We start from the raw sequence: 15,391 nt of genomic DNA, 5'->3' as shown, positions 1-15,391 counted from the left end.
CACAAGTCCTGATTTGAACTGAACTAATAATGTGCCATTCAGTAGGTATGTTGCCATGATGGACAACTATAACCGGCGTTTTTAAAAACGGAATCCATGATTCTAGTAAGACTCATGTTCCTACATATGTAACACGACATGGATTCAGAGAGCTGAAGCATTTTCAGTGTTGCATAGAGTAAAAGGTTTTACTTTCCCTGTAACACCTTTTGCTGCCTCTGATGCTGCTCCTGAAGAGCAGGGCTGTACACAGCCCATTACATCCCGTCTGTGACAGGAACACAGAGAGTACAAACTACATTAAGGCAGCAGTATGCATTTCACAAAGAAAAAGGAGAGAACTGAGACTGTAAAACCTGATGTCACTAAAATAAAGCCACCACCACACAAATCTGAACAAGCTCTTGCACAGACATGCAGTTCAGTTTCACAGACCAAAACAATTATACTTTCTGACAGTTAGTCTTTATTGGTTGGTTAATAGTATACACTCTAGCTGATTCCACTTCCAGTTGTGTACATAAAATAAACTACACCTTCATTCCCCTAGCCCAAAAGATACCCTTTTCAAACTGTAAAACTCGCTTCCTTTCTCTGTTCTGCTCTCATAGGCGAGCTGCATTATTCTGTATCAAGAAATGTAGAGCTGAGCTTCTTGCCAATACAGATGTGGCTCAGCGATACACTCCCCCAGTATCCTTGCTGAACAGATAAGACTTTTCACTTAATATTCTGAACCAATTAGAATGTGAATATTTGATGTGGGGGGGATCTTTTAAGCATATAACTCCCACCACTTATTAAAGCACAAAATAAATGGAGCGTTATTTGCATGATATTTACATTTCCCTAGCCAGTCAGGCTGCCGCCACAACAATATACAGGGTCTCTCTCATGTATGACTAAGTAGAAACAAGTTCCAGAATCATACTCTTTCTCACAAGTGAATTTATGCAGCCTTCCTCATCCCAAGTGGTAATCTGACACTGACACTGTTCAAAGTGCCACTATATTGCTTAACCTGTTTAAAACCAATATGGAACATGAATGGCCCAGTGCCTTCTCTTAACTACAGTAGAGAGATCCCCAAATATTGTATGTACTGGCTGTGCCTGCTTAAGCAACTATTGCATTGATCTGTGAACATATGCACTTTGCTTGCTTAGCCTACTTAAGAGATGGTCAGGTTCATAAAAACCGATCCAATTTAAGTTGGTTAACATCCTTTGTAGTACACCTGTTAAGTTTCTCTACAAAAAAGATCAAAACTTCATATTTTACAGTTAGTAAATAACCTTGTAATCTATCTCCTTTTAACCATTTACAAACTAATACAAGTGTGTCATTTTCCAAACACTGAGATCTCCCCTTTGGTCTAAAAACAGAACCTAACAGAACCAGCCTGCAGCAGGCATTTCATTTACATTCTGTTAGGCGGGTGAGGGAAACTGATAGCAACCCTATACAGGAGAAGTGATTTTTTCCAACAAGGAACTACTGTCTGGAATAAGTACTCGTGTGTCAAAGGGACAGCCTTGTTCTTTTCTAACGGATTAGAAATTTTAGTTCAGAAACAGCTCATGAATTCACATTTGGCATGGGTAGCTTTTCAGAAGCAGAAGCCAACAGACCAGACCATAGAGCAGAAATTAAAATGGATACACATTTAAACCAAGCAGATACAAACCCTTATGTTAAAAGATGAGAGGTCTGTATCACATGGGGCACACCTTGATCCTAAATATTAATATGCCAAGCACACTGATCTAATTTTTAAAAACCACACACATGAAAAATAGTTCACCTATACCAGTTCAGGAGGATTGCTGTTCCTTTTCTAAACATGTACCTTTGACACTAAAAATAAGCCTAAAGGATATCTAGGGCCAAAGTTCAAGTAACCTTAATCAAATAACATCCCCTTCCACACAACCCCCCCCCACATTCTAAAAAACCCATGATTCTGTGTTTTGTTTTGTTTAGTACAGCTGCTCTCACATTAGAGAACATGTCTAGGCCGTAAGAAAGTAGATTAAATCAGAGAGGGGAGAGAGGAGTGGAAAGCTAGCAGAGACGTCCAAGCCAGTCTAGCTGCAGTAATACTGCATCTGGTCTGTCCTCCTCCTCTTTCGAGATTGAAATTCTTCAAAGAATTGATGGATGTCCTCTCTCTTAACAACCTGTTGGGAAATAAAGTCAATAGAAGAGAATATTAAAACTGACAAAGCCAACACTGCACAATTAGGGTTGCACAATGAACATAACATGCTCCCTACGTGAAGCAAGCTTGCACTTTGGATTCCAGGCAAGAGTCTTAACACAAAATTGTACTGAAGACAATTATTTGTTGTACTCTTGGCTGATGAAGGGATCAAAATCCAGTCTGGAAACTGGGCTGCTGAAGAGAACAAAAACTTACTTTCGTGTGGGTTACAGTTTGTTTTCTTCCCTTGTTCAGCCTCCCCCCCCCCTTTTAAGTCACTTCCTTTCCCTGGCAGCAGGGCTTCATTTGAGCCGGCGCTTTCCAGAGCACAGCTCCATGATCCTTTAGAAGCATGACAGAGCATGTGACTGATTTATCTATTACCACTGAAGCATCAAAACTAAAGGGAGAGTGAGGGAATATTATGGGCAAGATCTTAGCCTTTATTCCAGTATAGCTTAATAGGAAACTGACTGGTTCTTATTCAGCAGCAAAAAGCAAGCCACCCATAGCAGGACAAGGGGTCTACATACCTGAAGGGGACCCTCCAGAATGAATTTGTAAATTATAGATTAATTTACAAAGTCATTTCACATGGGGAAAAACAAAACCAGCATGGAGGATACCAGAGAATGGGGGGGATGCAAACGGAAAATCTCATCCCTTAATAATTCTGTAACTTCTCAAAAGCTGCAAGCTCACTTTCTCTGTCCTTCTCCTTTAACTCTCAACTGCTTATAACAATTCTTCACACACTCAGCTGTGTATATAAATTGTAAGCATTTGGAGCTGGCTATAAAAAATGGGAGATTTACATAAAATAGACTTTGCTACTGCAGGGATTAAATTAACTTCAGATGCTCCAAATGATATTTCTCAGTAACAAGTATAGTAACATCAGGTAGGATCCCATGAGTAGCAAGTGTCCATTTTCCCCACTTCCATGGGACCCAGGAAAAGGTGTATGGGACTGGGGGACAGTGTCACAGGAGCCTCAAACAAAATGCCATACAGTACTAAGATTAAAGCAATGAGAAAAAACTGGGTGAAACTGCCCCCACAACAGTTCATAATATGCAGTCTTAGGTCTTCAATAAATTGTGAAAATCCTGTGAGGAAAAAACCTTGTGCAAGTTAGCTTGCTGTTGACAAATTTTATGTCTTTAAGTGGGTAGGAATTGAGGCTTTTTATTTTACTGTAGTTCAAACAGAGAGAATTCCACCCCATTTGTTAATAAAATAAGTTACCAGATCCAACAGCAAGTTAATCAGCTAGGAATGTCTTTCTTTCACAATAGATTGTTATGATTCATTTCTCATTAACACTGAAGACAGTAACTATTTTCCAGTTCTCCAAAAATTCCCCAGTAATAGTAATAAAATACAAAGTCAAACATACTTACAGTTCCTTCATCTGCAAACCTTCTCAGATAGTCTGTTAACTCTGTTTTCAGGTCATTATATTCTGGATAGGGTAAAAAACAGTTTTGCTGCAGTTGAGCCTTTAACCTTAGAGAGGCATCTTTACCTCCACTTTTGCTTACTGGACAAAGATATGAGAAAGCATCTTTGCCATACTACCTCTCAGCCCCCCACTCATTTTTGTCTCCAACACTTTAGTGTAGATCATAATGGAACAAGTTCTACACAAGTTTCAATCCTAGGACACCCCAATTCCCCTTGATCATCTAAAGGCCAGTCCAAAGAACAGTATTACCTCTCTGACAAAAGGCAGAAGGTTTAACTGAACCAAAATGCAATGCCAGAGCTGTATCAGAGTCCATTCTACCAAAGACTTAGGTCTTTCTGTTGCCCTTCTAATGAGACTTAAGTTCTATTTCCAGAAAGTTATACATGGCATCTAAAACAATACACACCTCAGAAAGGAAACCTTACATTTTGTAAAATATTGGCTGCAGCATCTTGCGGCCCAGCAAATACAAATAATTTATAACTTTAACACTATGTCTAAATGTGACTGAAAGCAAAGCCCTTCCTTACACACAGATAAATATTCTAGTCCCCATCACTAGTTACACAAAGTAAAATCCCATCTACCCAGTTCCTTATTGCGCAGGCTACATTTCAAGACACTCCAAAATAACCACAGAATGAGTTAATCGACACTACCGCCATCTTCCCAGAACTAGAATTTTTGTTAAAAAAATAGAGCACCACTTTCTTGCCCTAATACTAGTGAAGATACGCTTGCAAACATGTGAGAAATGCTTAGAAACATCTCATAAGTTAGAGGAGTTGGCAAGTAAGGTTTCCAGTAACCGGAGGAAGGGCTTCTGTGTACTATGGAACTCCATGTGCCTCCTCCTGATTAGCAGCAACATACATCATTCAAAGTAAGAGTTCACGCAAACAGTAGAGTACACAAAGGACTGCCTTTGTTTTTGTTACCCGAAGTACACTGCAGAAGCAAAACAGACTGTACTGCCATAGCACAGGTAAACCGAGAGAAGGCGAAAGAAGAACCAAGGGAATGGTCGGCAAATTCTCTGTTGAAGCAGCCAAGTAAAATGGTAGTGCTTAGTCTGAGCAGATATCATGTTAAAGACCTACATAAGTTTAAGAAATTTTAAATTTTAGAAAATTAGCTGGTACTAAAAGGCAACACCCCATTAAGTAAGAAAGTCATGTGCCACCTCTACCTCCATATGCACCTGTGAAAGGATGTTTTGAAAATTCAGTTGCAGATTACACAATGAAGTTACTTACCACAGATGAGCTCTACTTGCTGGACTCTATTCATGCTGCTAAGTGTGTCCATCAGGGGATCTCTCCTGTCCGCTTCCTGGTCACTAGTCCCTTTATCTTCATAGGCCAAGACAGTATCACATTCATCTGTTAGGAATGAGACTTCCAGATCCAAGTACATCTTCTAAAAAACAAAATAATAAAAAGTCTTGGGGCACTTTAAACACTAATGAATTCACTGTGGCATGAGCTTGCTTCATCAAACACATCTGGCTCAAAAAGCATCTGATGTCATTGGTCTTAAGTAGATTCTTCGTTTTTGTTTTACTGCAGCAGACCCCTAGGGAATTTATTTTTTTCACGGCAAAAAAATTAATTTTTCAAAACTTGTGCAATGGGCTCAGTGTTTCCTTCATCTGAAACAAGTGCCTTTCATTCATCCTTTGAAAACACATTCATTTTGAAGCATGATTGCTTTATACAGAAATGTGTTTGCTTTAAAATACTTTTCAATTGTTGTGAAGGAAGCCACAAGGATATGCAGTTGATGCTCATTAACTTGAACCCAATGAGGAGAGCAACTCCAGGGAGAAACTGAGCCAGCCAAGGAAGCCTGGAGCCACACTTACTGGGCTTGCCTCCAGAGGAACATGCGTTTCCACAGTCCATGCCAAGAATAGCAAAATAGAAGGTCTGTCAAATGGCAACTTACTGTGATGGCACATCGCTCTCTTCAGCATGTCTGGAACTTCGTTTAGCCAATCCTGATGACCTCTCCCCATTTTGAGAAGTCTAATAGCAACTGGTTGACCGATTTTTCACATGCTAACGGATTATACATGTTGCAGACGAGCAACATTTATTCACAACATGTCCTTTACTATTTTGTATATTTCTTAAGACAAACATCACCCAACATAGAAGCTACTACTTCCAAACATTTCTATTCAGTTACATTTTTATTAAAAAGTTTCATTTTGGATACTTCTATAGCCTTCAACCACAAACTGTACTAAAAAAACCCCTACATACCACACATTCTTTGCAAGTGCACAATTTGCTCCGCCAGTTGTGAGGCCAAAATGTGGCCGTGTTGGTCTTTAGGTGTTGATTGGTTTGAAGTTCTTGCAGCTTGCAGGTGGGTGTTTCATTCTTAACTGCCTGTAGTAAAATTAAAAACCACTTTTCACTTCCATTTCCAAACTCACTGAGGCTTGAAGCTTTCTTAATTTCCCAGATGTATATAAAATTATCTACTTCCAGCTCCACACTTCAGCAACATTATGGGGAAGATCGTGAAGCCAGAAATTAATGGGCCAGAATGCCACACAAAAACCTTGCACAGAAAGATCACCTACCCTAACTGACACTTTAGATTTTTAAAGGGTTATCACACACACCAAATTTCTTAATATGGAACTGATAAAAACCTCACCCTAGCAAATCTTTCTAGCAAAGGATGTCAGACCACCATCACAAGAAATAAAGCATCCCTCGGTTATTCCCAACACCAAAGACAACTTTGGCATGCTATAGTCTGCTCCCTCACAAGTCACAGCTTGTCCAAAGCTACAGAAGCTGTACTACCAGAGGCCAATTTAGACACAGAATTAGATCCAGCACAAAATTTCTGATTATGCTAGAGTTCTCGTGCAAGCGGAAACACCACAGTAGCCATTGCTGTCAAGTCAAACTTATTGGACCAGCACCTGCATTTCCACTTGTGTAAGATCCCGTGCAACCAATTTCTGGGCACTATAATATACAAGGAGGATACTGCCAAGTGTTGCAACAAGGTCTTGTGCAAAGAGAATTGTGCTAAATTTATGCTTCTGCTTGTTCATTGTTGAATCCATGCTATTTTGACGTGAGGGTGCTGCCACCAGGATCCCCAACCGCAATGCTAGCTGCTTGTATAAACACTGCTCAAGCAATCCTACACCACTGGTGAACGTGAATGAGCCTCTGGCAGAATGAAAACTGCCTAACCACACCGGTTCATGCACTTCACACACTAAATGCTCATGCTGTCTAATATCCCACAGGCAACTCTTCCACTAGGAAGATTACAGAGCCAGGAAGAGGCTGACACCATAGAATAGCAGCTGAGAAGGAGGCGGCAGACTCAGGTTGCTAAGTGGCTGCACACCCACATTCTCTGTGTCCAAGGCTTCTAGCAGCAGACACCTGTGTAAAATTATGCTTTCACAGGACTGCATACACTGCATGGATCAGTCCTACTAAGCCTTCCTAGCTGCCTCTTGAACCAGAGACAGCCAGCAAAAGTTAATTAGGTTTCTTTCACCAGGCCCTCTTGAAAGTGTCTAATGTCAACAATTTCTCTGCTGTTAACTGCTAATTAAAAATGACGCTACCACTAAACCCTGACCTGGACAGCCCAGGCAAGCCTGAACTCGTCAGGTCTCAGAAGCTAAGCAGGGCCGACTATGGCAAGTACTTGGAAGGGCAACCTCCAAGCAATACCAGAGGCATGCACAAAAGCAGGCTAATCAAGATACCTCTCTGTAAAACATCCAGGCCTCCAGTAGGGATCACCAGAAGTCACCATGACTTCCAGGCAAGCACACACACAAAGTATAAAAAAATGATGCTACTATGCTTTTTTAAAACTCTCTTCCATTAATGGATCTCAAACACAGATGTGACAACTTGAAGCCTTAACCTGCCAGAGAAGGAACACACACTTGCCTCTGAACATTCAGTGCCAGAGCTGGTGGATGGCTCATTACTCGGTACTACTTTCTCTTCTTCAGTCTTTATGTGGCAGTCTGTACGGTTTTCCTTTTTAATTTCTTCAGCTTCTTCAACATTCAGCGCAGCACCCTCTTCAGCAGCAGGGGTAACTTTGGTCACAGTGGGAACTACAAAGTACAAGCATTCATACGCTCAGTATCAGTTTGTCTGTTGAACACATTGTTATTCTCTGAAGCATCAAAACTGCACTCTACTGCAGAGAGAGAGAGGGGCATGGCCCACCTTAAAGAGTTGTTGTGAGGGTAAAAATGGAAAAGGGGGAAACCATGTACGTTGCTCTAAATTCCTTGGATGAAGAGCAGGATAAAAATGTGAGTGTCAAAAAGAGGAAAGGGCATTGGATTAAATCCTCCCTCCTCCTTGCACCAACAGTAAGTTTGCTCAGTCTGCAGAAAGAGAAGTGGGAGCCATTTCAGTCCATTTCCCCCTTCCTCACAACCCTTTCCCCTCCCCAGTGCCTTGTGGCATTTTGTCCATGAGGGTCCTCAAACCCCCCAGCATTCACTTTCTGGGAATCTTAGGGGGCTGGGGAGATACATTTCCACAAGCACTTCGTGCTCCATAGAATGTAACCTATACTTTTTTCACATCTTGAACAGGCCGCAGTTTCACTCACCTCAATAAAACTAAAATACTGAAGCACATTCCTTAAAGCAAGTTAAGAGGCTTCTCTAGCAGAAGACTGTTAGCACACCAGCTGCTCTTATTCTTCTCACCTGCTAACTGAGAGGCATAGCTCCATAGGAATGGACAGCGATCCATGCATGCCTGACACACCATTTCATGAAAGTCCCCACTATCTGGAGGAACAGCACCAAGATGCTAGGAGGAGGAAAAAACAGGAACACATGGCAATATCAGACCAATAAATAGCACTTCTTCAGCAAAAATGGAAAGCATTGGGACTTCCCATGTCTCTAACGTATACTGCATTATCCAGCCAGCCAGAATTAATTTTATCTCAAAACCTTCATCCAAAGTAAAAGCTGGAATTTATACATTCAAATGGTACACATTCCACTAAAACTAAGATTCGACAACACGAAGGTAAATAAAATTAAGTATACCGGTTCTGAACTGGAGCTTAATTGTTGCAGAATAGTGCTTGTGGGATTTGTGTGGTTATTTTAAACTAAGCAGCCTCAGAAATGCAAAGGTTTTTACAAGCTAGAAAAAAATCTGGTCTGGCAGTTTACAGTTACCACTGTTATACTTCCATCCCTTTTATTTAATGGAGTTATTTTATTAGATGTACTCACCCTTCCATGAAACCAATCTTCACAAATTATGCACTGGATCATTTCATCTGGAATCTAATTCAGAGCCACAGTATTACAAAATGTACTAATCCTTCAAGTCTAAATCTGTGGAAATAAAACTTCCCTCTCTCTTTTGAGCAGGTACCTGCCAGTCACTCAATATGCCTGTCATTGTAAATAAAGCAGCAGCCATTAAAGATGCAAAGGTGATTGTTTGAACTGCAGTACAGGCACTTTCGGGAAATAGTTTAGTTACCTTATTTCACTTATTTGTGTTAGTAAAGTAGCAGATTCAGTATTTTGTGAATAAGATGCCCTAGACATACTGTGCAAAAAAATGCTGCTAGTTTTTGTAGCCTTCTGTGATTTCTAGTGTTATGGAAAGCAGTCGCACATAATGCAGAGCATTCCCAACTCTGTACAATGGACTCCTCACTTCATTTTAACACATATAACAAATGCAGCAAATTTACTGATCAAATAATGAAAAACCAAATAAAGAATATTTGCATCTTCTGTACAAGACTCTAAGAAGCCATCTTACCTCATCTTCTGGATCTGGGTAAGGTCTTTTACAGACGCAATACAAACCATAGAAATTGTGGTTATACTTATTTCCTGGATTCAACTTCGCCTTTTCCTAGAAATAAATGACAGAACATGGGAGGTGGGGGGATGTAAACAGGAAAGCACTTTGTAACTTCACAACTCCAGAAACATTTAAAGTCTTGGCATCTTGAATACATACCAAGCATCCCCTCTTGAATCTCTCATCAGGCCTTATGATTTTGATATATGAAATAATTTGTGATTCCATAAGTGAGAGAAGCACTGGCTAATCAGAAGATGAATTGATTTTACATTGAGAGCAGCATGAAACTGGGGAAAAAATAACTTCAACAGAACAACCTAATGGGGAACATAGAGTAGCTGTGATAGGGCAATTTATAAATGTAATAAATAAATAAATAATCCCTTTTAACTGAAAAAAGAGAGCTAGCATGGCATAGTAGCTAAGAGTGTCGGATTAGGATCTGGAAGATCCAGGTTTGAATCCCTTCTTGTGCCATGGAAGCTTGCTGGGTGACCCTGGTCCAGTCACACTCTCTCAGCCTAACCTACTTCTCACAGGCTTGTTGTGAGAATAAAATCGAGGGCAGAAGAATGTAAGCTGCTTTGGGTTCCCATCAGTGTTCCCTCTAAGTTGAGTTTGTGTGAGCTAGCTCACAGTTTTTTTAGCCTCCGGCTCACACGTTTTCTCTTAGCTCAGAAAGGATGGCTCCAGAGCAAACTACTATGCTCACAACTTTAGTGCCAGTAGCTCACAAAATAGAATTGACTCCACAGGTTAGAGGGAGCATTGGTCCCCACCAGGGAGAAAGGCAGTATATAAAGGAATTACATAAATAAAATAAAGAAATCTAGGGAACCTGCTCACAACATCACTTTCAGCAACTCTGATCAAATCAGTGTGTTTCTTAAAAGCCCTCCAAAATATTTCAGTTTAGTAGATAAACTGAATGCATATTAATGCTACATTTATAACCAGCAGAACTTCAACATCACACAACTCACGAAAAGAAATCTAGAAGCCAAGGCAGATGTCCATTAATGTATCCGATCCACATATACAGTGCAGTACTTATCTAGCCCCCACTAAGCTGGGTAGGTTCAACCTTTGATGCAATCAGATATAGGCACACACGTTCAGGACCACTAATATTTGTGTGCATCTAAGGCCAATTTCACGTATCTCAGATATTTTTAATCATTCTTCTGAAATGCTGATGTACATACATAACTATGACAATAGGCAATAGTTCATATTAGTATGTTTACTTATTGTTTAAAATATTCATATACCAGCTCACATGCAAATGATTTACAATGTAACAACTAAAAACAAAACAAAATCCTAAAACTAGCTACACACAAATTAAGAACAGCAGCAACAACAAAAACAAGGGACTGAGCAACAAAACACCAGCAGGGGCTGGGGGGGGGGGCACAATCAAAAGAGGGACCATCACCCAAGAAGGCCCCATCCTTGATGGCAACCCACCTCACTCATGGTGGTCATTCCTTCTGATGGGTGGGGAGGGATAGTCATCACAGAGCCTGTGCAAATGAATGCAATGTCCAGGCAGGAATACATGAGAACATGCACCCCTTCAAATGTCCTGATCCCAGACTTAATAAGGTTTTAAAAGTTAAAACCAGCAGCTTGAGCAGTGGCTGGAAATGTACAAGTGAAGACAAGCTGCCCAGGAGCATGCCCAACTGGAGTTCCACTGTTGTATTCTGGATTAAAGTTCTGAGCAAAACTCAAGGACAGCTCCACATTTAGTATCTAACCTAACCTGGAGGTGATGAAAAACTGGCCAAACTGTGGCCGAATCTCACTACTTGAACAGTCAGAGCTTTTTAGAGGTGTTACATATTACAGCTGACATCTGTGCATCCAACTGTAGATTTTGATATAGCACCCCCAATCTACAAACTTTATCCTTCCAAGGTACATGGAGAGTACAGTGGGTGTCCACTGCCTCAACTAAAAGCCTGGTGGAACAGCTGTTTTACAGGCCCTGCAGAACTGTAATAGGTCCTGCAAGGCCCTGATATCAAGTGGGAGCATGTTCCACCACGTAGGGGCCAGGGACAACCAGAAGGTGTTGAGCAGCAGAGCTCCCACTTGATATCAGGGCCTTGCAGGACCTATTACAGAACTCGTGGGCACATCCAAAGCAGGCTGTTTGACAATCAGCCCTACCACCACCAAACAGAAGCTTAGTCTTATCTGGATTAACCATCAGTTTACTGGCCCTCATTAATCCCACTATATCCTCCAGGCAATGATTCAGAATTTACACTGATTCAAATAAAAAGGTCAGCCCCAGACTCAGCTGACCCAGCTGAAACAGGTGTAGATATTCACTTTTGTCCAATATTATTTGGAGGCGGACAGCTACCATTCTAGTGCCTTATCCAAAAATAGAATATTGGCAACCAGACCACAGCAATTGATACCTGAACCTGATGATTTTTTTTTCAATACAAGGCCAAATGCTAAAACAACAGTCTGACTATCATTTTAGTTCTTATCTTTATACTTACAGGAAGTAGCTTGCACTGCAAATTTTTGAATTTACTGTTTCCACAATCACAGCGGAAGTTTCTGGAAGAAACAAAATGTTCTTAATGTTAATGTTTCATACAGTTCAGCCAAAGCTGAAGCAAGTAGACCACTAACTGCATTTGTATGGGAAGTATGAATGGACAAATAATTATATACCGAAACACATATTTCTGATTCATTATCTCGTATTATTCAATCTGCCCTAACCAGGGCAGGGTCAGGCCTAGTTAATATTTGGATGGGAGACCACTAAGGAATACCAGGGTTGCTATGCAGAGGCAGGCAACCGCAAACCACCACCATTAGTCTCTTGCCACGAAAATCCATATTTTGCCACAAATCGGCTGTAACTTGACAGCACTTTACACACAGAGACATGGATGGCCCACGCTAGCACAATCTCAGAAGCTAAGCAGGGTTGGACCTGGTTGATACTTGGATGGGAGACTGCCAAGGAAGTCCAGGGCTGCAACACAGAGGCAGGTAATGGCAAACCACCTATTGCCTTGAAAACACTATGGGATCGCCATAACTTGTCATCTGCGACTTGATGGCAAAATAACAAGAATAATCACTCCTACTGTGTTCTAATGCGGATACAGATAACATGACATACATTATGAATAAAGCTGTGAAGAAGTGCGCTTCTTGATTTTGGATATTTATCACTGCAGACTCACAAACCATAAATACACTTGCAGCAAAAAAAGTGTGCTTGGAGTGCTACAACTGTTATGCTTTTTTCCATTTGGATCTTTGAAGATATCTTAACAACAAAGGCTTCTATTTTTTTAAAAAAATCACCCACACAATAAAATGGTTTGTGCATCCTTTTTTTTTTTTTTGGTAAACAAATTTTATTTTCTCAGGAATACAACATATAAAACATTTCATTCTATCAATTGTCTACCCCATTCCCAGTTCCTCCCCTCCCTCCAATGGCTTCCCACAATGCTTCCACCCCTGCTCCAAATTACTTCATATCATCAACAATATCAGTTTTTCATCATTACAATCTAAAGATAACATTGTTTGACTTAATATTGATCTAAACATATTAAGTTTTGTTTCACATCCCAGTTCTTTTCCAGATAAATTTTAAAATCATTCCATTCTCCAAAAAACTCATCGTCTTCTTTGTTATTCAGTTTTTTTGTAATCTTATCCATTTGTGCCATGAACAGAACTTTTTGTATCCAGTCTTCAACCTCTGGTACCTTTTCCGTCTTCCAAAACTGAGCATAAATCATTCTCGCTGTCACTATCAGGTACCAGAGTAAAGTTTTTTTAGTCGTATTTACTTCTTCCATTTTGAGTCCCAAAAGCAGAATTTCCGGTGCTTTTTTAAAAGAACATTTCAGTATTTTTTGCATTTCATTGTGGACTTTTGTCCAAAAAAATGGTTTGTGCATCCTGTTGATCTCGTATAAGTAATGTTTCTGTCTCAACTAGAAGTGAGAGGTTCCCTAAGAACATTTACTAGCCATTTCCTTTCGTGCAAACAAAAAAATTGGCAACTTGTTTGAAATGCACTCGTTTACAACATAGTACAAATACTCTTTCACAAGACACCTCCACCAGTCAATATTACCTTTTTGTATACAGCTCAAATAGTTTGTGTGTTCCATGACATTCATAACTGCATGCTAAACAGATCCCTGCTGGTTCTTCTCCTGGTGGGGTACATGTACTGCACGCATACAGGGCTTGCCGCTTCACTGCTCCCTGCAAAGACAAGAGCAATATAAAAAATAGAAATAAAGAAAATAACGCCACACTGGCAATTTAGGTGAAATATCAAAGACAGTCAGCAACCTGAATTAGAGAATTAGAGCTTTCAGCCTCACAGAGAATTCTAATGATTTCTGCATTTCTTAAGTAGCTACAGACACAGGGCACTGGCACAAGTATATATCTTTAATTCCTGATCCAGCCAGGTATAGGTGCCACAGCCTGTATTCCAACCAGGGCTACTTTCATGCTATTCACAGGGCCTCTGTTTCTAGTTCCCAAGTTTGAATTACCTACCAGGATAGCAGTAGTAAACAAAAAGTGAAGGCAACAAACTCAAAATATTTATAAAAAGTTAAACACAATCAGCAAGCAGACGAGCCATCAGAAGATACACAGCTTAACCAGCCACTTGAAGGAACAATGGTTGAGTTGCAGGGGAGGTCTATATTGGATTGAACACCAGGCACAAAGGAGAAACGTTTGGTGACTACTATTTCGTTCTGGCCACTGAAATTCAATTTTAACTGCTGTTGTGTTTTCACAACCCCAGCGTCCTCCTACTCTTACCCTTACTGTTTTGCGCTGCCATTTTTATTTTTAAAACATTGGCTTATTTATCTTTGTATTCCCATGTTTTGAGTACAGCGCCCTATACACACGCACACGTTTATAACAATCTAACAAAAATCTAACAAATAAATACAATATAACACGTATGTCGTATTTCTCTGTTTCTATGCTGCATTTTTACCTGAGGTCTATGAGCCGCCTAGGACTCGGGAGGAGGGAATCCCAAGAAAGGCGGAACCTGAGAATAGCTGCAACGTTCGTGGTCGCTCCCGCCCAGCACGGCGCGCGCCTCTTTCTCGAGCTCCTCGTTCTCGGCCAGCACCTCGGCCAGCGACACGACAGGCTCCTCGGCGTTTCTTTCCCCTTCGCCGGCAACAGACTCGGGCGCCTCTTTTTCCATCTCACGGCACAACAGCTCCTTCAGAGAGCCCCGCCGAGGAAGACAAGTGGCAGGAAGAAGAGGAAAAGGCGGGAAAGCTCTGAAACCGCCACCAGGAGGCGCCACAGCAAAAGCCGGAAGCGGAAAACGGCTATCGCGCTATAACCACCGTCACAAAAAAGGACGCTGAGCGGGAAAGGCTCCGCGCAGAACAAAAGGCTAGGAGCACGTGACTTACGTAAAGGGGCACGTGAGCTGTCAGAGCCAATCACGAGAAGAAGGAGACCGTTGAGGGCGGAAGGAGACAAGGCACGTTAGCGGGACAAAAAAGTCTGAGTTGTTTGAAGGCGGAGTGCGAGTTCGGTGGGCGGAGCCAAGAAAGCGGTTGGTGCCCTATCGGAAACTTCGACCAGCGTTAGCCTGTTACTTTCTCTTCCGGTTCATCGGGAGGGGGGTGAGCGGGCGCTGAGCCTACTCGTCCTTTGATAGGCTGTTTGTTTCCTGAGAGGAGGGAAAAGATGGAGCTCCGGGGGGAACTGACAGGCCGGGACGGGTTGAAGCGGCAGCTACGAGTTTGTTGCCAGCCGCAAGGAGACCTGCGGGGCCTGCTAAGTGGCCTGGTCCTGCTG

General features: G+C 41.3%; 2 protein-coding genes across 2 annotated transcripts in view; one reads left to right on the top strand and one right to left on the bottom strand.

The window, feature by feature from the left end:
- Positions 1-466: 466 nt before the first annotated feature.
- On the bottom strand, positions 467-15,100 carry UBR7 (ubiquitin protein ligase E3 component n-recognin 7 (putative)). The gene is made up of 11 exons (XM_015424765.1): positions 14,622-15,100; positions 13,671-13,804; positions 12,058-12,118; positions 9,488-9,583; positions 8,944-8,997; positions 8,401-8,506; positions 7,619-7,791; positions 5,942-6,070; positions 4,931-5,093; positions 3,607-3,668; positions 467-2,180 (listed from the first exon to the last, which is right to left on the bottom strand). The coding sequence occupies exons 1-11, from the start codon at positions 14,781-14,783 to the stop codon at positions 2,088-2,090; spliced, it is 1,233 nt and encodes a 410-aa protein (XP_015280251.1). The 5' UTR covers positions 14,784-15,100; the 3' UTR covers positions 467-2,087.
- A 99-nt stretch (positions 15,101-15,199) lies between these two features.
- Positions 15,200-15,391, top strand: part of LOC107121764 (uncharacterized protein C14orf142 homolog) — a 2,058-nt gene continuing 1,866 nt past the window's right edge. The window contains exon 1 of the mRNA XM_015424755.1: positions 15,200-15,386. Within this exon, the coding sequence (XP_015280241.1) occupies positions 15,281-15,386 (106 nt within the window). The 5' untranslated portion in view covers positions 15,200-15,280. The remainder of the gene's footprint in view (positions 15,387-15,391) is intronic.

Source organism: Gekko japonicus, unplaced genomic scaffold (genome assembly GCF_001447785.1).
Source record: "Gekko japonicus isolate JY-2015 unplaced genomic scaffold, Gekko_japonicus_V1.1 scaffold827, whole genome shotgun sequence".
In the NCBI taxonomy this organism is placed as follows: Eukaryota; Metazoa; Chordata; class Lepidosauria; order Squamata; family Gekkonidae; genus Gekko; species Gekko japonicus.
Note: the sequence above shows the minus strand (reverse complement) of the source record. Positions and strands in the feature narration are given on the sequence as shown.

Bases quoted from the DNA above. Each gene is read 5' to 3' on its own strand.
- UBR7 (XM_015424765.1), bottom strand. From the start codon at position 14,783: ATGGAAAAAGAGGCGCCCGAGTCTGTTGCCGGCGAAGGGGAAAGAAAC. The intron at 9,584-12,057 runs GTAAGTATAAAG...ATTTATTTCTAG, and splicing joins TGCAGTGCAAGCTACTTCCT to GAAAAGGCGAAGTTGAATCC. The intron at 5,094-5,941 runs GTATGTAGGGGT...TTTGTTTTTTAG, and splicing joins GCACTTGCAAAGAATGTGTG to AAGATGTACTTGGATCTGGA.